This window comes from Cimex lectularius, unplaced genomic scaffold (genome assembly GCF_000648675.2).
Source record: "Cimex lectularius strain Harlan isolate CLEC.00 unplaced genomic scaffold, Clec_2.1 scaffold238, whole genome shotgun sequence".
Classification (NCBI taxonomy): domain Eukaryota; kingdom Metazoa; phylum Arthropoda; class Insecta; order Hemiptera; family Cimicidae; genus Cimex; species Cimex lectularius.
The window spans coordinates 322,370-345,664 of record NW_019392823.1 but is presented as its reverse complement, the minus strand read 5'-3'; the positions used below and the strand labels follow the sequence as shown (position 1 = coordinate 345,664).

The following is a 23,295-nucleotide window of genomic DNA, read 5'->3' as shown; positions in this document are numbered from 1 at the left end:
ATTACAGACTTCGTACCTTTCATTTCGTCTTCTCCACACTCTTTCACGCCCATCTGGAGACCGTAGAGTAAATCTACACTCATCTGTAAAAAGTGCAGCAACTCAATAGTCCAAAGACCGATGTTCTCGAGCAAATGCGAGCCGTGCAACTCCGTATGTTTTGGTCAATTCTGGTCCTCTTACGGGACGAAAAGCCATCAGTTCATACTGATTTAAACTTCTTTGAGCAGTGCGTTCAGAAATATGGACACCTCGAACTTCCTGGAGCTGATGAACAGTAAGGTGAACAACAGTAAGGTCGTTTGAACAACAGTAAGGTGACGGTTTCGCAAAATCGGCCGAACTAATCGGCATTCGATGGCATTGGAAGCCAATTAGGAGAAAAGTTGAGGGAAGAGAAAGTGCTTATCCTGACGGATTCAAGGAGTTCGATAGAGAGCATTACAAATTTCAGCTTACGGTCCTATATGGTGTCCAAAACTATGGAACTCAGCCATAAGTTATTAAAACGTCAAGTCGAATGCACCTTATGTTGGATAATGGATCGAGTCCAAGGCAATGATCTTGTAGACAGCAAAAGGGCAAAATTTAGAATCCCCCGTCCCAGTTGAGAAATTCACACGCAGTTTGAAAAAGGAAATATATGACACGTGGAACAACCAACAAGACTCCTTGGTAAATTTGACCGGGATATAAACTCGACGATCAGCAGTAGGCCGTGGTTCCTTAACTTTCCATTGTCTAAAAAAGAGTGCACTAAAATAAATAGAATCAGGTCTAACCACGGAATAGTGAGTGAAAATATTTGAAGAAAATAGGGCAAAGATGGAGTGACCTATGTTTAGTATCCGAAGAAAGGGATGACCTTGAACATCTCATAATGAAATGCAAAAAGTATAATAATGAAAGAACAAATATGTTGGATAGGCTGTGCAGAATTGGAAAGCTTTAAAGTTTAATTATAAATCCGTACACTGCAATTAGTGTACAATGCAGTTGTGGATTTTCTAAGGACTAAATTTTGATCAGAAAGGGAAACAGATTGTCTCTGAGCCAATTGTCGAAGAAGCAAAGGCAAAAAAAAGCAGATTATTGGGGTTTTAATTTTTTAGAAAGCCAAGTTTATTATATCGTTATGTATACACAATGCATAATTCAGAAGTTAAGTACCTTCGTGAAGAATATCGCATATTTATTTAGCTTTTAAATTAATTGAAATTGTTCCAATAATCTCATTTGCTAAATTTTATAAGGTCCTAAGCGGATTAGAAGCAGAAATAATTATGCAAACTGAGGTGCTAAAGTGATTGTTTCTTTAACTACAAGGTTTAATTAGATCTAAGTTCAAATTTATTTAAGCGGTGAGCGTACGATAAAGGGTGTAGCACAACTTAGCCGTAAAAATTAATAAGATTCCCACACACTAATTTGCATTGCAAGTCGCGATAAAACTCGCACATGGATTAATTTTAAAAATAACCTGACGCCATTGTTTGCTTTTACAAACTATATATCCACTCATGCGGATTAGCCTAATCGGGGTTTGCCGGTATTATTCTTGGTTAAAATTCGTCGAGAGAAAGAATGTTTTACGAAATAGCGTTAAAAATTGCGAAGATATTGAGATCATTTTCTTGCAATAGATGAATAACCTCACTTAAAAAGTATATTTTTACAACTAAGATAAATTCGTTTAGACCAAATATCTACATATTAGCAGATACATCAAAATTGATGGATATATTTAATAACACTAGTAAAAAAATAAATAAATAAATGTATGTTTTTGTTACATTTGGTTGCTTTTTGTACTATTTTGAAAGTATTTAAAACAATATTTAAGACACGAGGGGGCGTCGTCAGTAGCCGCACGGTTTAGGCCACGGCGCTCATCACTGTAAGGTAAAGGTCCCGGGTTCGAATTCAGCGGCCCTGCATTCGAACCCGACATACTTACAAATGGATTTTTTTTCAAACACACAACATCCTGAGGGTTCATATGACCTCTGCTGTTACGAACCCTCGTTTAAAAAAAAAAATAAATAAATAAATAAAAAATAAAAAAATAAGACACGAGCGTTTGCCTTTCAATAAATGAAACTACTCACACACCAAAACTCTTGGAAGTAATGTAACTCCTCTCATGTATGAGTAATGTATGATGAATATCAATTTTCATCGATTCTTACGGTTTTCTGAGAAATTTGACAATTAGCTCGGCTATAATTAAAAAAATCCTTTGGTTACAATATTCATTAAATCAAAATGATAGTGAATAAGAATATTATTTCTTTTATAAAGGTGTAATTTAACGATAAATTGACTTCTCATTAAATCAATGAGACATACCTATGACAATGGGTGTTAAGCCGGCTCAGGGTCAGAATTTAAGACATGATTAACCAGCTATAAAGAATCAGCGAATCATATGGGCTTCGTGTAAACGAACGGTAGGCCAAAGCCCGAGTATGTTTACGGCATGTAGAGGAAGGTGTAAGTCCCATTTAAATGAAGTGTATCTTTCCTTGGCTCTTTACAGAGAGAGTGTAGGAATGTCACCCGATAAGAGAATTGTTGTTGACCACCTGTTCCAATTTTGGAAGGAAACAGGGCTGTTTGGATGTATATTGATAGTGAATGAATTTATTTGTGTAAATATGTAGTGTGAACCAATGGTGAATTATCAAGTATTTTATTGACCCTAATTAGATTGTGTAAAGGGTAATGAATGAATATCGAAGTAGGAAAAAATGTATTCAAGAATGAATGAGAGTGTGAGTGTGTTTAGATTTTAAACTGCATGCGTTGGAGGCTGAAGTTCTGACCTCGGACTGCCAAAGCCCGAAGTTGTTCATAAAAAGTCATAAGCTCAATTCTGTAAGTATGTGTGATTATGTGTCCGGAGTTGAGTTTATGTAAATCAATGAATCATTCAAAACAAAAGGGGTGGTATTTCCAAAAATCAGCGAATAAAATTAATGTGAAAAGGTAGCGTGAATAAAACATTTAAGTTGTACCAATAAAAAAATTGTAATAAAAAAATGAATGTAACAATCGAACAATCAAGTTTGAATCCTTATTAGCACGAAATTCTTTATACGAGTTGATCTCAACCTAGAACTCAGACTCAGCATACTGAGATGATGTATTCCCAACCCTGCTAATGAATATAGTTGAAAAACTAGATCCCACTAAAAGGGAATTGAAGCATTTAAATGGATCTGTACAGATTCTTATGATTTCGTAAGCAAAAAAATGTCCATAAAGAGGTCCTGGCAAGAGCAAGCATACAAATGTAATGCCTTTCAACTCTGAAACCTTAAGTACTTAGGATATATTAAGCTCGGAGATCAATAAAAACTCTTAAGAAATATAATTACAGGAAATATTGAAGAAAGATATGAATTGATAAGTGAACAAACCCATGGTTGAAAGATTTAAGAAGTTGGGTCGGTTGACGTGCTTCAGACAGCATTTTCAAAAGTCACGATGTCGAAGTGGATCGTGAACCTTTGAAAGGAAACAACGGAAAATGAAAAAAAAGAACTTATTAAATCATATATATGAGTTCCTCTGTGAGAGGAAGGGAAGGATCAAATTTAGTAAACATCATCATCAAATAAGGAAAAAAGCCTAATATTAATTGTTGTTATAATTAAGTGGTATCGATTAAATGAAATCAATTTTCGACGCCCACACGACTACTCTCGGCTTCATATAAACTTTGGGTAAACTTTACGCCTGAACTGAACATAATCCATTAGAAAATCAATCAAGTACAAAACTTTTGGCCGATCGAAGGAGTAAAACCTGGTAATAGAAACCTTATATAAAAAATTCGCAAAAAGCGTTGTTATTTGATTACTAATACCAATAAATTGAATCATAACAATCAATTAATCGTGCTGTTTGATCAGTTAGACAGGTAATTGTTTTGATATTGCTCGGTTCGAAAATTGTAAAAATGGGCGTGGCAAGTGGGCAGACTTTACTGGTTGAGCGAGATTAAGCGGTTTAATTTATTGGTCAAAATTAATTTTTATGCTTGGGTTGCAGATGATTTTATTCACATCCGTGTTTATCTTTCAACAGAGCTATTAGACTTGTTCTTATTTTATGTAATTGTTTGTTTGTGATTATCTTGTAAATTATTTTCTCTGGTTGTTGTTATTGCTTAATAACATTCTTCTTTTTTTATACGGTTTATACGTATTTTGTTTGGATGTTTGGTTTCTTCTATATTTCTTTTTTTATGTAACGACGTGGAATCCCTTAAATGAATTTTTACTATATTTGATTGGTTTTAGTATTTATTTCGTAAAATGGGTCGAACGATGTCAGGATTTCGTGGTTTCTTGATGTTGATAGACGATTTTGCTTAAAAAATTTAAAACGTAAAGTAATTACTGTTATTAACGTCCAACTACACATTGGTTGTCGCGGACGAAGGGTGAAATTTACAATTTTTTTAAAATTATTCTTTTAAAATTACATGGCCATGTCGGGATTCGAACTCATAATCAGAACCGCCAACATGGCAAATACGAGTCAGACGTCCTAACCACTCCCATACATACAGTTATCTGCTCTACAGACGGTACTGTATTAATTTAATCTGGATAAAATTGTACATTTTATTATATTGATCCTTTTTTTATTGTCCAAACAATTGTTTTTCTATAATCTTTCGTTTCTGAAATCTTACACAAATTTGCTACTCTTGGGTTAATGGGGGGAGGAATAATTGCAAAAAATCCTTAATAAACTAATCAATGCACATCTTTAAAAAAATTTCATATCTCATTCTCAACAAAATTGGAAAACCAAATAAATCCTGTTTGACTATATATTTCTGCCTTTAAAGTCTGGACAACCACGTAAACCCACAAAACATCCGAATCATCTTCGAAAAGGTTTCAGGTTGTAAAAATAGTTGTGAATCCAGAAATGGTGCTCACTCTTATCACCGGCAGCCCCCCTGTGCTAAAGCTTTAAATAAAATAAAGCACAGGCGATTTTTCATAGATAGGATTCGTGGGCCTGTGGTAGCCAAAAGGTGCAAATCCTATTACTCTTGTCATCACAATTACAGCAATGTCAGCGATGTGCTGCCTTGTATATAAATAGCCGGAAGATTCACTTGGACGAACGCGTGACTCTTTTCTAAAAACAACGGGTAGATAATATAATCAAGCCCATGGATGCATATGTACGTTATAATAGTTTATATAATATAGTTTTAGAAATTATATTTTATCGTAATATTAATTATAATTAACAACAATATGGTTATGCTAATGAAATCGTGTTTTATTAGCTAGCTGAATGTTTCATTAGATACATGAAAAGTTGAATTACTAAGGAAAACATTTAGCTAATTAAAAAAAAAAAAGTTGTCATGCTATCATGTAAAGGAACAAACACGAACCTCTCTTTTATGAGGACGACCTCAGACCAGAATTTATAAAGTTCGGCTCGGCTCGACAGAAAAATGCATTTCTGTCAACTCTAAAGATTTTTATGGGTTTACGGCAATTAAAATATTTCTTTATAGATTATAAACTTTTTCCTTGAAAAACAAATTCCTCTCAGATAAGCCCTCAGCATGATCCATCACACAATCATATTTAAACATTATTCTTTGATTTTGTTGATTTTATATCGGTAGGGTAAGGAACGCGGTAGTGTATCCCGTGAAAAATTGCAATTTCGCGCCGACGGTGGTCACAGTTAGCGTATTATTTTCTTCTGGTTGTAATATCTAATCTAATAATCATAGCGGTCCGAGCGATAAATTAAAAAATGTGCAAACTATTATTGGGTTTTATAAATAATTTTCGGGGAGAAAGACAAATCACTCCCATGACCTTTGTCTTGCTGATAACACGATTCAAATTACGATTTAAACGCGAAAAATTACAGTTCAAGTAAAAGATATTTACAAATGTTATAAAGCGCAAAACGCAACTTCCGCCAATAAAAATTATCGAAATAAAAGTGCTACGAAAAGCTAACATTAAAAAATAAAAATAAAAGCAGTAGAAAGGTCACATTCAAATTATGGGTAAATGCATCCAAATTCTCCAAAACCTGGTAAAACAACCTGGCCAATATCTTGAGTACCAGGGCACAAAAGAATTTGTTAATTGCTGTTTTTTGTTTTGTCAATGTTATTCTATCTAATAGAAGGTAGTTGTAAAGACAAAATTTTTAAAAACATGCATGTTTGGTGCCACATTGTTCAATTTATTTTTTATGTATTTATTTGTTTGTTTTAATAACATTTTAAATTTTTTCCCTTTACGAGTTTAGAGACACTCGTCTACAGTTTATAGTTTATTTTCTTGTGGTAATGTTGTTCATTTTTCTTAAATTCGATTTCATGAATGTTTTATTTATAAACTTTTTGTTTGTTTCGAACCTGTGTGGCGAAGTCGATCGCTTTTTTCGCACTGTAAATTATAAAAAAGGTTTTTAACATTTTTTCATTACGTTTTTCGAAAATTGAGTACATTTTAATATAAGCATAGTTTAGGTTTAAAGAGAAAGAATAAAAAATTACTTGTTGACGAATTCACATAAATTCACAATCCTTATATTCGATAAATATTCTTGTCTTTAAATATAATGGTGGTTGAATATATAATAATTTTGTTTTAAATATGAAAGAACATTGAAAAAAATGACAAGATTAAAATTTGTCGATAAGCATCATCACACACAGTACGTAATAACAATAAACTTCTTAGGCCTTAATATGATTTTTTTTAAAATATGATATTGCCTCCACATTTATAAAATATTAATTCAACATGAAATCCATTTAATTTAAGGACGAGCACATTTGTTTACTGAAAAAAGAAAACTTGGTAGCGTTATTGATCCTGGGTCAGTTTTGTCCCGTTTGCTTTTATTCCAGAAAATTTTCTTGTTTTCTCCACTTTACAGTAAACGCCAGAAATTTAAAAAAAGTCAAAGGTCAAAATATTAAATATAGCAAGCAATTTTGTGAAGTTAAATTAATGACAAAATGCAAGTTTAAACGTAATAATCAAAAATAAATGAAAAGTATTAAAACTGTTTTATTTTATTTTCCAAAATTTAACATCCATTATAAAATGTTAATCGATAGAATCCATACTAACTTCATAATAACGATTTCCTCCGTGGGAATATTTAAAATCGGCTTATCTTAAGAATACACGTGAAAAAAAGGGGATATTTATAAAGTTGTTTTGAATAAAATGAGAAAGATACTTCGTCTCTTCAAAACCTTCATTGAATAAGCAGTTTAAATAAACCGGTCCAACATGCAGATAGGAAATAAAATCGTTTTTTCCTTAGATCATTCCGGATAGAAGTTATAACCAGTTTTCCTGAGTTTTGTTGACCACATCTCTGGGGATAGGCTGCCACATAAAAATCAACGGATTATCCTATAATCCTTGGTTTGATTTTAATCCTCCCCCCTACAAATGACGTCAATCTACTCAACTAATGTCAGCAGATTGCTTCGGGGAATAAAATAAAAATCTGCAAGAATGGCTATCCAGGAAGACGAGCATTAATTTACTAAGTGTCCCTTGCCCGACTGACATAAAACAAGACGGGAAGTGTACATTGTGATAAACAAAATATTTAGAATATTTGTATTTTAAATAGATCTAAATCTGCATACTTTTTTAGTTTATAAATAAATACACAAATATCTAGAGGATCACGCACAAGTAATTTTTGTAAATGACAATAATTCTTAACATTTTGGGCGTTAGTGCAAACCTTCTCTCTCATAACTCTCTTTTTCTTTCATCTCTCTCTCTTTTTCTCTCGCATCTCTCTCTCATCTCTCTCTTTTTTCTTTCATCTCTCTCTCTTTTTCTCTCGCATCTCTCTCTCTCTCTCTTTCTCTCTCAACTCTCTCTTTTTTCTTTCCTCTCTCTCTCTCTCTCTTTCTCTCGCATCTCTCTCTCTCTCTCTCTCTCTCTCCCTCTCCATGGTTACAAACGGGTACTTTACGTCTCTAATAGTCTCTAATCTCAACTACGACTTTCCACCTTCTGGAAGCTTCTGTGGATGTACCCTCTTAATCAGAGGGAAAGAGGTGTAGGGAGGAACAGGAGCTAGCCCTGTCACTTCCCTAAACCCTATACTTCACACTTATTCTTCTTCCTAACCCTAATCCTAATCTCGCAATTCATCCCCAACCATGGTGTTATGCGACCCGTGCCGATGGATGATTGGTACTGTACCAATAACGGAGCCTCAGAGTATAGGTGACCATCTTGAGTAATAAACCTTACACCAGAGAAAGGGGAACTTTAGATACCTTATACTCATAGGAATCGTATCCCAGGATACGATTAAAAAACATTGGAGAAACCTGCAAAGGAAAACCCCCAAAAACCAACTCGTGGAAATAAAAGAAACTCCGAACCATCTTCAAACCAAGAGTCTCTTCGCGTCATCTTCTGCAGATGTGGGAGGTTCTTCAGGAAGATAGAGAGAGCAAACTGGACGAAACCACTGAAATGGAGGTGACGAAGAAGATTAACAGATAACACCTAAGGCGAAGAAAGTTCAGGAGCGTAAAATATACAGACAGAGCGCGCCAATCAAACGGAGTAGCCAATCCTGAAAAGAATAAGAAAAGTGAAGCAAAACCCTTAAGACGACCACCGGAACCAAGACCGACCACGGTGGTCAAAGTGACATTTCAAGTGGACGTGCTCCTAGGACATGTCCCAAAAAACAGCAAAATTTGGGGACAGCAATAATCAATAAAATCAAATTCATTCTTAGAAATGAGAATCATGTAGATCCTGGAAACGCACTGTACAACATCCAATAAAGTTGCAACAAACTACAAAGGAAAAGAAGAATTCATGATATGGTATACAGATGGCACCAAAACAAACGAAGGAACCGGACGAGGGTTTTCAGTATAAGCCCAAAATATGAGCAAACACCTCGGTCTTTCAAGCTGATATACATACCATCAATGCTTGTGCCGTAATCTTAAAATAGATTACCTGGCAAAAAATCTTTATAATTTCGGATAGCCAAGCAGCTATTAAATCGTTGGAATGTGAAAAAACCACATCAAAACTAGTCAGTGAATGCATTTAAAATCTCCAAAACTTGGGGAAACACAACAACCTTGGTTATTTTGGTGTAAGGACACAGGAGAATTTTGGGTATCGCAAACACAGACCCACTGGCCAGAGAGGGATCTGCAAGACCATATGCAGGCCCTGAATTTATACTTGAGATAATAAAACGCAGAATGTATCCAAAAAAGATTAAAGGAGTAAAGTAAACTTGTGTTAAAACAACTCTCACCACGGCAAATGGCACTGGCAAATTCACACAATTGGAGTGGGTCAAACTCAGAAGGACTTTTTACCGGTCTCTGGCATCTGAGAAAAACATGTGCATAACAAGGGCATATTCATTGAAGATCCCATTTGAAGATTATCAGGAGGAACAACAATCGTCAACTGGAATTAATATATTACTTATCCACTTCTTATAATATAAAAATTAGAATATAAATGTCTGTTTTATAATCATAAAATTTTCATAATTTTGCATGTTAAGTTTAATTACATAATCTTGTCAGATCCAGTCTATTTTTTACGGTTGTAGAAAAAAGATTTATATTAACAAACGAATGGAATAGGGTTTGCAGAATTTAAAATTGCTACAAAAAAATGTCAATGCCGACCTGGAACATTTTATGAGTGTGTGAAAGGGTCGCCTCGGTATTAGAAAGATTAGTTCCCGTTATAGAACGGTCAGATTTCAAATTGCCAAAATGGTCTCCAGCCATTGACGGTCAGCGTCATACCACAAATGAAGTCTATGTTGTATAAATACTGCAAAAATAATATCGATTTAAGACTGACCTTCTTTTTATCTACCAAAGAGATTTGTAAACCAAAATAGCCCTAAACGTCCAGGCACATAAACTTTGCTAAATTTGGTTATTGGTCCTTGCTTAGTACAGTTTCTATGTTGTAGCAAATTTCTTCTCTGTGGGATTAGAATATTTTAAAATTTCAAATTAACCCGAGTAACTTTTTCCCCATCGTTATCAACATACTTTAACTGCCAAGCATGTTCTAATTTCTTCCAACTAAAAATGCTTAAAATTTTCGAAAATTAAATCAAAATTGACCTTTGACAATTATGCCACTGATTCCTTAGGGCCAGGCAAGGTGCAATATCAAATATCTAAATTTCAATTTCAAAAATTTAAAAACGTGTAGAATTTTAAATTGTCATTTGTCCCTCTAAAGAAATTCCAAATTATGTACTAAATGCACAAGTCAATTTTTTTGTACATTTAAATTATAATTCATAGATCCTGATTCTACACACTCAAAATAATATTGAGTCTTTACATTGTAAAAGTTCCTGCAATATTTTTGTTTAATTTGAAATTCGTTAAAAAATTGTGTAAAAATTCCACCATTTGTCACCATTGCCATCTCGACACGACACGCAAGAATGGAACAATTACACAGAAGACAAACACTTTGAGCCCTGAAGATGATCTCAATAAAGATCGAAACGTTGGCACGACAAAGAAAATGTTTTTCTGAAACCTATATCACACCAGACCGCATCTCACGATTTCTAAATAAATTTACGTAAGAATTTTTTAAGTTTAAACTTGAACTTAAATTTTCTTGTTAGATCCATTATGTTTAGTGGTCTGATTGACAAATTACTTCTTTCAATTAGTTCTTTTTGTGTAAGGTCTTGGTTGAAATGAAAAAGTTAGTGTCACGAGCGGGATTCGAACCTACGATCTTCACGATATCTCAAGTGATTAGAGCAGCGGCGTATTGAGCCGAAGGTCGTAGGTTCAAATCCCGCTCGTGACACTAACTTTTTCATTTCAACCAAGACCTTACATAAAAAGAATAATTTTCTCGTTAGTTTTATTCTAAATGGAAATGAACGAATATTTTCCTAAAAATTGTCGAAAATACCACCCTTGAAATGAACGACTAGGAACAAAAGTATTCGCAATTGAACTTGAAATTTTTAACCAATTCGTACCAACAACATAATCGGAATTTAAATTAGATAAAAATTCAACCTGTCATTTTTTAACAATATAATATAATGTATTTTCTTCTGTCGTAAGATATAGACAATCGGGTAATTTTTAAACAATCGTAACATTTGCTTTGGTGATTGATCAGCCTTCTCAGTTTCAATATTTTTCTTTCCAAAAGGTAGATTGGGGATGAGGCCAGGACTTTTGGAAAGAAAAATATTTAAACAATCGTAACGATTAACAATTGTGTAATTTTATATGGTCAAAGTTCCAGGCGTTCCGTTCAAAGTTTTGACCCTCATTGCCCTCACCGGACTGGCAAAACACGTAAACCCGACTGATATCAGAACCGGGCAGGGCTTCTTGTTTGAAAACGATTAATTTTTTCTCCTACACTAAAAAAAAATCTGTTAGATTTAAAATTGTCTGTCTTCTGCCTCCTGTCATGATAGTTTATTTAGTAATACCTGTAGTTTTTATTTTTTTTTTTAATTATACATATCGTGAAAAATAGTCAAAAATGTGATTGGGAGGGAGGATATATCTTGGATCTGCAATTATCAGATATGGTCAAGCTAGTAGTAACTCTTTAAACGAATACATTGATGACTACACTGATGACTAAAATTGTCTCCGGGGGTGGGTGCTGTTAATAGCTAGGTCAATTCTGCACCCAACGCTTGCAGTTCCCAACCCATTTGTACTTACGTTCATAATTAAATACATTCAATCCTATTGATGACTAAAATGTAATCTCTTATGTTGTGAGATATAATAATGCTTGAAATTTTTAAACAATTTTAACCAAAATCGTATCTGGAATAGAGGAATGCCACTTTTTATCCACATAACCGATGGCCAAAATGTAATTTCCGCGGATGTAAGATATGATCGAACTTGCCATGTTTAAACAATTCTAATTAATAACAATAGCTGAATTTAAGATTTTCGAGGTTTCTAGCTTTTTTGTCATCATTTATCGCTACGTCCAAGCAAAAATATGTATATGGGAGAAGAGGGTATGCCCGTCACTTGGCATTGCCCCTTGTTCCATGATTTCAAGAGAAAGTTGTCAGTACTGTGTTTATTGTTTAAACATTTTCATTAAGTTTTTTTTCAATTGTAAACATTTATAAAATATATAAAATGTAAAACAAGTGGTTTGACCGGCATACCCCGTTCTCTCCTACATGACAAGGATTTTAAATTTTTTATATCAACGGCCTGCTAATTTATTTATTTTATTTTATTTATTTTTTTGCCTTGTGCTACCACATTGAGAGATGAAATCGACCAGGCACCCAAAGAGCCATCCACCAGTCCGAAACCAACCAGCCGACAGGAGAAACGGGCCTGCCATTTAATGATTAAATAAAATCCCTTTCTTGTACTTGCCTGCTAATTGAAGGGCCACATACCCCCAATAATCTCAAACCAGAGTATACCCGAAGTTGGTCGATAACAGAATAAAGGCAATTTCAAAAAGCCGATAACGTTTCCTGAACAACATAACATCCTGAATTGAAATTTGTCCAAATTGTAAAAAACAAAACATGCCAAAGCGACTACTGATAAGATTGTGGCATAAGATTTTCAAAATACCAGAATTTAGTTGTTAGCCATCAACGGCGAGGCAAAAAATTTATACCTGTCCGTTATCAGAACATGGCTATGCTCCTATACTGGAAAACATTAATTCTTCAGCCCTTCAAAAAATGCGACCTGCCACGATTTAGCCCTACAGTAAATCAATGGCAAAAATATAATTTCTGGTTTTATAGGATGTACTTAAAACATGTAAATTTTAAACATTGGTGGATTTTTTTTTAATTAATCACATTTTTGCCTCACCGGCTATTAACATATTCAAGACAAAATAAATTACGTAAATCGTACATATAAAACATTTCAAAACTGTAACTAAAACCATATTCTGAATTGATTATTGGTAAAAATTGTCAAAAAGATGTCATACATAAATGATGAATCACTTTTATTAAATTTATTAGTCAAAGCATTTAATGGATTAAACGAACTGTGAATAAGAACTGTCTTTTTGAAAAGGAAAATTTGATTTGGTAGAGCTTGTAATTTTATCTTTAAATCCACAACGTTAAAAATTGCGATATGTTCCTTTTTAGCCGATAGGAGGGCAGCAAAAATATAAATTCTTTTGTCAAAAGATAAAAATCAAACGCAATTTTAATCGTATTTATCCAAAAGCATTTGCTGAATAAAACATCGATAGACTGCAACGTTGGACAAGATTAAATTTTAGCCACCAAAGCAGATTGTTAAATTTAAAAAAGAAAAAAAAACTGCCAGAACATCTGACTTTTTCACTGGCCAGGCACAAAGGTTCGGCTGAGTAACCAAAAGCGAATCAGGAATAAAAGAAAGAAGTCTGTTGGATAAAATGCAATCTTTTCTGTTGCCAACTAAATTCATTTTCTCAGATATGATCAAATTGGCAATTTTCCAATAAATTCAATATCATTCTGTTAAACTTAGAATTACCAAAGTTTCATTGATCTCAAGGACAAGTAAAAAATGTATACTAGTCTGACATCAGAATGAGATTGGAAAAGACAAAAAAGTTTTTGAAATTTAAAATTGTCAAAATTCTTGCCATGAAACATAACCAAACTGAAACTGAATTGCCAAAAAGACGGCCATCCTTAGCTTTTTAGCTCTCGTTGTTTTACTTGGCCAAGAACAAAATGTAATTTAATAATTTTCAGTAGTCCGACATGGTAAAACCTATAGATTTTCGACGGCAAAAATATAAATTCTGCTTTTGGAAGATAGGAATCAAACATGCAATTTTAAACAACTTTATCTAATAGCATTTGCTGAACAAAACACTGATAGATTGATTCGTTGGAAAAGATTAAATCTTAGCCACCTAAGCAGATTGTTAAATAAAAAATTGCTAGAATATTTGTCTTTTTCCCTAGCCAGGCACAAAGCTTCGGCTGAGTAACCAAAAACAAATCAGGAATGAAAGAAAGAAGAGGTCTGAAGGGATGGTAGGATAAAATGCAATTTCTTCTGTTGTCAACTAAATTTAATTTTCTCAAATGTGATCAAATTGGCAATTTTCTCTTACTTAGAATTATCAAAAATCTGGCTTTTTCGTTTTTCCGTCATTGATCCCAACTTACAAGTGAAAAATGTATACTAAACTGACATCAGAATGTGATTGGAAAAGACTAAAAAAAGTTTTTAAAATTTAAAATTGTCAAAATTCATGCCCTTAAATCTTTAATTTTAAAACTTAAAAAAACCTTATTTAGCTATCGTTGTTTTACCTGGCCAAAAACAAACTGTAATTTAATAATTTTCAGTAGTCTAACGTGGTAAAACCTATAGATTTATCGACGGCAAAAATATAAATTCTGCTTTTGGAAGGTAGGAAACAAACAACTTTATCTAATAGCTAGAATATCTAGCGTTGTATAAATTCATTTTTTTTCCACATCCTACATGTATTTGTATAATTTAAACAATGTTTATAAATCCCAGCAGTGAAGATGATCTCAATAAAGATCGAAACGTTGGCACGATAAAGAAAATGTTTCTCTGAAACCTACATCACACCAGACCGCATCTCACGATTTCTGAATAATTATCAATTATCAAACTTTGGCACGATAAAGAAAATGTTTCTCTGAAACCTACATCACACCAGACCGCATCTCACGATTTCTGAATAATTATCAATTATCAAACTTTGGCACGATAAAGAAAATGTTTCTCTGAAACCTACATCACACCAGACCGCATCTCACGATTTCTGAATAATTATCAATTATCAAACTAGAATTTTTAGCCAAGTGTTACCAAAAAATATCTGGAATAAAAGAAAGTTGTCTGCTGTTGTCAACCGAATTCAAATTTGTCAAATACGATCAAATTATCAATTTCCAAACAAATTTAATTAATAACATTCCGATGAATTTAAAATTGTCAAAGTTTCTGGGTTTTTTCAGTTTACCGTCATTGAGCTCAACAGCAACTCAAAATTGAATACCTGGAAGATATCAAAATAAGGACGTGTTTTTGTTGGATCAACACTCAGCACAGTAGAATTTTTTAAAATTTAAAATTTCCAAAATTTGTAGTTTTTGACGTCGAACTGCCAGACAAATATTGTATAACAGACAAATAACTGAAAACATGGCTTTGCTTTTGCCTAAAAGTAATCTCAGCCTAAGAGAGAAAAAAATTCAATTAAATTTAAAATTGTCAAAATTTTCACCTGACATCGTGACGTCATCGTTGTTGAAGACGATCCACAGTGAGAAAAAGTGATCGACGCCCAATTTGGCAGTGAGCTCGCCGTCGATGCCGGTCGTGTTGGGCAGCTGGGTGACGGCGAGGGCACGGCTCGCGAAGTAGGCAAACGCAATCGCCAGGAGGCCGGAGCCACGGCTGAGGCGGTTCCACGCACCCATCCTTACACTGACTGGAAGCTGGCTTTCGCCCGATGCTGGCCCAACCCCCTCCCGGTCTTTGAATTGGCCAGTTCTACCAACACCGACCTCACCCCACATCAACGGCCAACCACGAGGCGCACTTCTTCTTTCTCGCCCTTTTCGCCCTTCTACTCCGAGCTTTGGACGTTTTTCTGTCTTCAAGCCTCCTCTCATTAATTTTTATTCAACATCATCAGCCACCAATCAAAATATTTTGTTCGCAAAATTGCATTACACACGCGAAAACAAAAAATTAAACTGCAAGATTAAGACTAATTAGACTATACCTACTATATATACTAAGAATATAAATTTCAGCAACCAGCTCGCACCTTAACCACTGAGAAATTATTTTTCTAAACAAACCCCAATTTTTTTTCATCGTTTCTATACTGCAGCCACAATTTATCACTGCCCACATATACCCAATCATTTCACCTAACTCTTTCTTTTGCCATTGTTTACTAAAGTCTTGGAAAATGTAATGAAATCAAGAATACTTAAGCATTTTGAATCTAATGGGTTTTTTAGGCTATCATTTGGGTACAGATTTGGAAAGAACACATCATAGACTTTATTAAGCTTTGTAAACTTCTCACTTGATGCATTCAATACGAGTAATTGTTCAGCAACTGTGTAGTAACTTAAGTGTATCTCATAGATTACATGTAGAAAAATTACCATTATATCATTTTAGTAATGATGCAATAGCATAAGGTCTTATCTAGATAAGACAAGTGGTAAAGTATAACGGAAGGTTTTTATCGGAGGCTGGAGTAACAATCGGAGTGCCTCAGGGTTCCATTTTAGGCCTCATATTGTACATAATTTTCACAAACAATCTTTACAATTACTTTCCCACAATTCACTTTACATTGTATGCTGATGATTGCAGTTCCCAGTTGGATGAACCAAGTGAGATAGAGCTCATCGAACAAAAATTGAGCTGAAAATCCAATTTGGAAAAGTGGTTCATTGAGAATGGTCTATTGCTGAACAAAGAGAAGACAAAGGTTATGATTATAAAAACTTCCAATTCAAAAAATAGTCTAGATAATCAACCGATAAAAACTTGGGCATAGTTATAGATTTAGCAAACAATTATTTTTACTAAGAAGTCTCAAAAGTAATACATCTCAAACAGTTTTAATTAATGTTTATTTCTCTTGTTTCCAATCATATATTGTCTATGCCTTATTGGTCTGGGGTCACTTGATTCATGCCAAACTAATCTTCAAAAAGCAACGTAAAACTATAAGAATTTTATGAAATTTAAAGTATAAAGAATGTTGCAGAGAAACATTTACTAATTTAAACATTATGACTTTGCCCACTTTATATGTCTTACAGTGTATAATGTATTGTTACAAACAAAGTGAGACTTCAAAAACATTTAATTCTGTACATAAGCACTATACAAGAAACTGTAATAAAATAGTTCCTGAACGGCTGAACCTTAAAAGATGTGAAAACTCTTGTAAATATTGGACTATAAAATTTGTTAATAATCTGCCAGATGATGTCAAACTGTTAACTAAAAAAAAATTTAAACTTAAAGTAGCAAAATTCCTCATTGTTAATGCCTTTTATGACTTTGGATTTTTTTCCATGTAAAAATAGTGGAATAAAAATGAATTAATTTGTACTATTTTTGACGAATGTAATGACAAAACTTGTATTTTGTTTACTAATCACCTTATCACAATAAAACTTTTATATCTTTTGTTTTATAGCTGTCATTTTTTCAAAGAATTGTCCCTTTCTTAACATTAGTTTCTTTTTTAAGTTCTAACTAGGAATTGATTCTCCTAGTTCTTTCGGCTTTAGGTGTAGATGCCAAAGACAAGTATTTTTGTCAAATCTATCCATTGTTTAAAATTATTAATTATTTGGAGATCGTGAGATGCGGTCCTGTGTTATGTAGGTTAAGAAAAACATTTTCTTTATTGTGCCAACATCTTCAGGGCCTGGATTTACAAACATTGTTTATATTATGCAAACAAATCTCAATTTAAATTTAAATACAACAGTGTTACACAGTTTCAACAGACTACATAGATTGGTTTGAGAAATTTGAAATAAAAAAAATGTGAAATTAAACATGGAGATAAATGCATAAATATGTTCTGTTTTAAACATGTACCTAAATAATATTTGACATACATGAATCCAACAAATTGTTTGACATACAAAAATAATCACCAATTTAAAATTATTTTCTAACAGTATTTATTAGGATAATATTTAGTTTTGTTGTTATTCACGTTTTTGCACATTCAAAATTGAGCGTTAAAAACCAGCTTCTCATTGGAATGATCCAGATTGTTGTAAACAGCAAATCTGTGTGTAGGACCATATTCAAAAAGCGAATCTACATACACACCCTACCTTCATCATTTCTACAAATTTAATTTTTCTATATTTTATTTGTAAATAACTTACCCATCAAATTAAGTTCTATTAATTTTTAAAAATTGTTCGTTGAAACTGATATATACTGTAAAATATGATTAATCTCTGAAAAGATTGTAATGTAGGTCTGTAAAAAAATAAAGTAATTCCTGTTATACAGGAGGGCTTAACGGCCAACTATGGTGTCACAGACGAGGGATCTTCAACAATTTTACATTTTTACAATACTTTTTACAAATTAATCCAAGGTACTGCAAGCATGGCAAACTACTTACATCCTACCTAACCACTTGGCACACAATGAATTGTGACTGATAAACTAATTAAATTTAAATAAATGGATGTTATTAAATCATGGATGATCAATTTTTATTAATATAATGTAATTTCATGTTTGAGCCTTAGTACAAATAGAATATCAATGTGTTTTTGCCACTAGAGTAGCAACACACTTTTTGTGAGTACAAGATACTTGGTTCAAAATTTATATTTACTTCTCTATTGTATTTTTTCCAATCAACATGTTTTGTAATTCACCCAGGCCCTGAAGATGACCTAAATAAAGGTCGAACATCAGCAAAAAATTGAGAAAAGTGTTTCTCTAAACTACCTCATTCTTGACCACTCCTCACAGCCCCAAAAAATTACGAATATTAATGATTATTTAAATTCACTAATTTCGTGGTCCGCTTGACCAATTAAATCATTACAATTAATTAAGGTTTTTAGTTGAGATGAAAAAAATGGCAAAAAGGAGGGAAAACTCAAAGGTGGGGTTGAGATAGGAAGTTGATGTCCGAGTGGATCGAGGTCACGATAGCTCAAGTGGTAGAGCAGCGGCATATCAAGCCGAAGATCGTGGGTTCGAATCCCGCTCGTGCCATTAGCTTTTTTTCATCTCAACTAAAAACCTTAATTAATTGAAATGATTAATGATTATTTGGAGATCGTGAGATACGGTCTGGTGTGTCGTAGGTTTTAGAAAAACATTTCTTTATTGTGCCAATGTTTCGATCTTTATTGATATCATCTTCAGGGGCTGGGATTTACAAACATTGTTTAAATTATACAAATACATATAAGATGTGAAAAACTGAATTGATACAATGATAGACATTTATTTTTTCACATTTTACACGTTTTTGAATAACTTAAACAATGTTTGTAAGTCCCAGGCCCTGAAGATGACCTCAATAAAGATTGAAACGCCATGATAAAGAAAATGTTTTTCTAAGTCTACGTCACACCAGACCGTAACTCACAATCTCCAAATAATCATTAATTAACAGTACCTAAACCCCACATATATTAATTTTTTATCCAGCAGAAAAGAAAATTTTTAGATTAAAAGTTTAAAGAAATGGCAAACAACCAAAATGGTCAGTAATCACCCTTTTTTATTTTAAATACGATATATATTTTACACACTTTGGAAGGTCTGTCATTTTTTATATTCCTGTCATGCTGGAGGGCTTAGCGTAAACTATCCGTTTGGTGCAACAGATGAGGGTCAAACCACTTAACAATACATTTTTCATATTATTATCAATTAAAATGGGTGTGCTGGGTTTGAAGCAGAACCACTAGCATGGCAAATACGAGTCACTTCCCCAAACCACTTGGCCACCATGTCTCTGGTCTATCATTTCATCTTATGCTACAGTTTTTATTGTTTAGTTATATTATGGTTTGTTTTAAGTATTTATTTTATTAAAATCTTCTCTCAAAAGAAAATACATAAAACATGGGATATTTCAAATAATATTGGAAAACTATAACATTTATTTTTTTCAATAGGTTTATTGCCATCCAAAATTCCTAAATGTACAAAAATGAATAAGGATTGTTACTTTTAAAATGAATATGGTTTTGGTGCAAAAATTGAGGCAATCGATGATTGTTTATTTATCAGGTTGAAGAGATTGCATAATATACAGCTTGGCAAGAGATTGGGTGCAGAATTGAGAAATATGTTGAGAATAGGCATCGATTTGCCCAGACATGATTGTTGGCATAAGACGCGGCGGGACCAGAAGGGTCTTGAAAAGTTTATTGATCTCATCATCTGGAAGTGGAGGCTCGCCTCTAGCTTCTCTTGCAGCATTCTCTTGCATCTAAAATTCAAAAATTGACAGTGAAATTATTAACTAAAAATTAATGACAAAACAAAATGAGATAGTTTACCTTTTTAACAGTGTATCTGTACTTGTCTTGGCTTTGACGTATCACAGCATGTTGATGCCTATTGAATTTAATTGCTTCTTGATTCAAGTCATCAATATGTTCCATCAAGCTCCTAAGATGTCCTTCAAGGACAGATCTGGAAAAGCAAATATTTAAACGAATTTGAAATAGAAATTCGTATTTGGCAGAAAACATAAAAAGAACTTACGCTGTGCTTAAATCAAGGAAGTTAAATCCTTGTTGAGGTGGAATCATTTCTCCTAGCTGGCACATGAGTATGTTTGTAAGGGGAGAATTCCTAATAATGACTGGAACCTCAATCAATAAATTTTCATATGAAACTTTCAGATTCCGCATGGCATCAGGAGTAAAATCGCCTTCTTTGTACATGTTGATGGCCTGCGGTGTCAACCTGTAGGCCTTCAAAGTCAGGAAACCCCTTTCAGTTTTTTGTGTGTCTAAAAAAAATGAGCAGTTACAACAATATGCACAAGTGAAAATTTCGTCTTTCACCCTTACCATAAATCAACACGACAGATTCTTCGATGGATGTTTGGTAGTGAAACTGTGATTCGAGAAGTGGCCCACTGAGGAAACTGCCGACGTCAGAACTCTGATACCAGCCTACATGATAATGGTCGACATTTACTCTTCTCAATTTCCGCATCATGTCCAGCTGGTATTCCTCTGAAATTTAGAAAATATTTTAAAATTAAATTTCCATAACTTTTTTTTTTTAATTTGGTCATTTCTCTTAATTCTGGCCTGGTTAGTCATATGTATTTTGTCATCTTTGACATTCATTTTCTTTCAAAGAAAGAGTTGTGAGAACATGCTGTAAAGTTGAACAACAGAATTTGAATTGTGAGAATGAACTTTTATGGCCAAAGATATCCGGAATAATTGACCAAACAAGATAGATTCACTGCTCTATTATGTGTAACATGCACATTATTATTAGCATTATTATGATGTATCACATTTACTTATTGATACTAAGTTGTAGTTGTAAAATTCGTAACAAATACCCAAGAAAATACACTGACAGGCAAAAAACTCCACCCAATTGATTTTTTTCATTTTCTCGATAAAAGAAAATTTTTCCCTTAATTTGTCGCATTGTTTTTTTATCAATAAATATTTGTTTATGTTGTTTTAAATTTGAAATATCAATTAGAAGTAAACACACTTAATCCTCAATCCAAAACGAGGATAAAGGATTTTTCAATGTTTACTTTTTATGGAATTTAAAATATTTATTCAGTCTCATTTGAATTCTGAAGCATAAACTGTTTAGTTTTCATCTATGTTCTTCCTAATTTCAATTTTTAAGCCTAAAAATGCTACTTAGTGTTGAGGATGTCGCAAGTGGTGTGGCACTTATTGATGATGGACGTTCCATCACGTATGCTTCTACTGCCATCGGAGTTCCCCACGAAACCCTGCGGGACGCTGTTAGACCTTTTTGGGAAACTGGGTCCTACCATAGAAGGCCCGGTTCTGAATGCCCTAGGGTAACCAAACCACAGAATGACCTTTTTTGACTGATTATTTTGCAAAACCAGCCCTTACTGTTGTTCAAGCGATTCATCAACTCCAGGAAGTTCAAGGTGTTCAAATTTCTTAATGCACTGCTCGAAGAAGATTAAATCAGACTGATAGTTTTCACCCAGCAAGAAGGCCAGAATTGACCAGAACACACTAACTTGCATGGCTCCCATTTGCTTGAAAATACAGCCATTGGGCAATTGGTCTACTGTACTTTTAACAGATGAGTGTAGATTTGCTGTACGATCTCCAGATGGGTATGAAAGCGTGTGGAGAAGGCGAAATGAAAGGTACAAAGCATGTAATTTGTCCCTGATCCAACATTTTCTACGTAGCTCAGTGATGGCATGAGCAGGAATTTTGAAAAGAGTTGCACAGAGTTGGTTGTAGTTTGTGGAGGGTCTTTGACGACCACTAGCTATGTGGATGAAATTTTGCGTTGACATGCGTTGCCTATCCTCAATGAAATCAGGACAATCCTATTGTAAAGCACGATAATGCCCGTCCCCTGTCACTTGCATAGTACAACCTTCAACAGCATAACGTAAGTGTCATTCTCCAGACTTGAACCCCAAGAACATTTATGGGATGTCAAAAGACGAATAAAATCATATCTACCACTTCCTGATACACTCCACGACCTTGATAGGACTCTCCTTGAAGAATGGGCTAACCTCCAGCAAAAGAGACATTTCCAGACTGGTAGAAAGTATGTCGAGACGTTTTCAAGATGTAATTAAGGCAAGAGGAGGAAATATATGATATTGAAATTTTAATTAAAAACCTAAAACAAATTTTATCTGTCATTTTTTCCATTTTTCATTTTCCTTAGCAGTTTGCATTGGTTTAAACTTTTTTAGACAAAGACCCAATTACTAAACGTTAAAAAACGTCAAACTTTGATTAACATAAAAAATATATACAAATCAGGTTACATCACAAGTGGGTGGAATTGTTTGCGCGTCAAGCATATGCACAATGGATTGCAAACTGGATCAAATTGGCCAGCTGTACCTTCGATACTTTTTCTTTCTTTCCAACATTTTCTACGTTTTACATTTAAATAGTTACAATAAACACCCTTCTTCAGGACGATATTAACAACCTTCGTCAATGGTCTCATCGTAAGTTTTCGGAAATGGGAAGCAGTTGGTTATCTCCAATCTGGAGTCGACGACCAACCCGAGAAGAGCCCCCTGCGCGACTTCCAGGTTTCCAGCACACTCTTCGTGGCAGTGCTTCACGATTTTCATAACAGCCTGTAGGACAAAAACGAACGTGTCTAGTCAATCGTAATCGGGGCAAAAACCTCAGATAGGAAAGTACTTACCAGTCCGTCCATTTGGACGAACTTTATCGGCGTTTCCGGATCTTTTGCATTCCTCATACTTGATCACACTGTTTATTAAATAAAACTCCAAACGAGGTTAGTCAAAACGTGCGAGTTTAGTTAAGGACTAAAGACAGAAGAGGTTCACGAAGTAAAGGTTTGACCGGTTGACTTTGACATGTGCTGCTCCTGGTATTTGGAAATATTCTTACTGATGAAATGAAATGAAACCTTATAATGGAAATGGATTATGAAATATAATGAACTGATTGTAA

General features: G+C 33.9%; 1 protein-coding gene across 1 annotated transcript; it reads right to left on the bottom strand.

The window, feature by feature from the left end:
* Nucleotides 1-19,738: 19,738 nt before the first annotated feature.
* Nucleotides 19,739-23,195, bottom strand: LOC106665839 (eukaryotic translation initiation factor 3 subunit H). The gene is made up of 6 exons (XM_014392613.2): nucleotides 23,021-23,195; nucleotides 22,796-22,949; nucleotides 20,662-20,829; nucleotides 20,351-20,600; nucleotides 20,143-20,278; nucleotides 19,739-20,072 (listed from the first exon to the last, which is right to left on the bottom strand). The coding sequence occupies exons 1-6, from the start codon at nucleotides 23,075-23,077 to the stop codon at nucleotides 19,860-19,862; spliced, it is 978 nt and encodes a 325-aa protein (XP_014248099.1). The 5' UTR covers nucleotides 23,078-23,195; the 3' UTR covers nucleotides 19,739-19,859.
* Between the last annotated feature and the right edge of the window lie 100 nt (nucleotides 23,196-23,295).

Coding starts and splice junctions, on each gene's coding strand:
- LOC106665839 (XM_014392613.2), bottom strand. CDS start 23,077: ATGAGGAATGCAAAAGATCCGGAAACGCCGATAAAGTTCGTCCAAATG. Junction 22,950..23,020: donor TCGTCCAAATGGACGGACTG/GTAAGTACTTTC, acceptor TTTGTCCTACAG/GCTGTTATGAAAATCGTGAA. Junction 20,073..20,142: donor ACAGATACACTGTTAAAAAG/GTAAACTATCTC, acceptor TTTGAATTTTAG/ATGCAAGAGAATGCTGCAAG.